The 1,071-nt window shown below is 52.2% G+C and overlaps 1 protein-coding gene across 1 annotated transcript in view; it reads right to left on the reverse strand.

Annotated features, from left to right (window-relative positions):
• POLD3 (DNA polymerase delta 3, accessory subunit) overlaps positions 1 to 561 on the reverse strand; it is a 35,535-nt gene extending 34,974 nt beyond the window's left edge. Inside the window, 1 exon segment of the mRNA XM_032442323.1 lies at positions 37 to 561. Coding sequence (XP_032298214.1) covers positions 37 to 96 — 60 coding nt within the window. The 5' untranslated portion in view covers positions 97 to 561.
• Positions 562 to 1,071: the final 510 nt, after the last annotated feature.

A 1,071-nucleotide genomic window follows, 5' to 3' on the forward strand; every position in this document is an offset into this window, starting at 1 on the left:
GAGATAAGGGTCCCTCCCCGTCCCGTCGTCACTCACGATGCGGTTCTGGTCGGTGACGAACTCATCGATGTTCTCCAGGTACAGCTCATCCTCCATGGCGGCCGGATGGGGCCGGGCCTGAAGGGGGGAAGAGCCCACCACAGAGTTCCCGCTCAACTCAAGGCCATGGCGCCGCCGCCATAGTAACCAAGGGGAAGCGACGGGAGCCGAGAGAGGACAAAAAGGTTGAGGAGGCGCTTCGCGGAAATTGAGTTGGCTCTGCCCCTTTATCTACAGGCCCCGCCCCTCAGGTCCTGGCAGGGTGATATCAGCCCAGCTCCGTAAATAGCGGCTGTCCGATGATATTCGGGTACATGTGAGCTGTAACTTCAATGTGTTCGTTTATGGGTATCAAGACATGAAATGGAGGAGGAAGGAGGTTGTCTCAGAGGGTTTGAAAGGAGAGATGACAACACTTGGAGTGCCTAAGGTCCTGGTGTATTGAAGGGAACGCATTTATCCTCCCTCTCTTTCTTTCTCACTCCTTTTTTGGGTGATTCCACTTGAAAGAGGCATCGTCAACCCACTGAATGCTACACTGGCCTTGGGAAGAGCATAAAGTCTGGCTGGTGTTGGAGCTGGGGGCTCCTACCCACATCTCTTCACCCGCTAAAGCAGAGCTGGTTGCCCTGGTTGTCACTACATGATGGCCCATGGGCTTGAAGAAAGGGCTAAAGGCTACAAGGTGCCTCATCTCCTTGCCCTGATGGTGATGATCTCTCACAAGTGAAGCACAAACCAAACTGGTTAGGATGCGGTTGGACTTGATGATCTTCAAGGTCTTTTCCAACCTGGGTAATTCTATGGGATCTATGGAATATGAAAGGAGAACGTAATGCACCACCGTAATGCAGCAAACTGACAGATGCTGGAGGTCTCTGGGATTCGTCTTGCATCACTGGAAGCATTTCCAGGGGGCACTTCTATGACCCTTTCTAGGACCCACGAGGGTCTGTTTTTCCTCAGAGCTCAGATAATGAATCAACTGCAGCTGTCTCAGATTTCAGACATCTCCATTTGCACTTGCTTACG

This window comes from Coturnix japonica, chromosome 1, assembly GCF_001577835.2.
Source record: "Coturnix japonica isolate 7356 chromosome 1, Coturnix japonica 2.1, whole genome shotgun sequence".
NCBI lineage: Eukaryota > Metazoa > Chordata > Aves > Galliformes > Phasianidae > Coturnix > Coturnix japonica.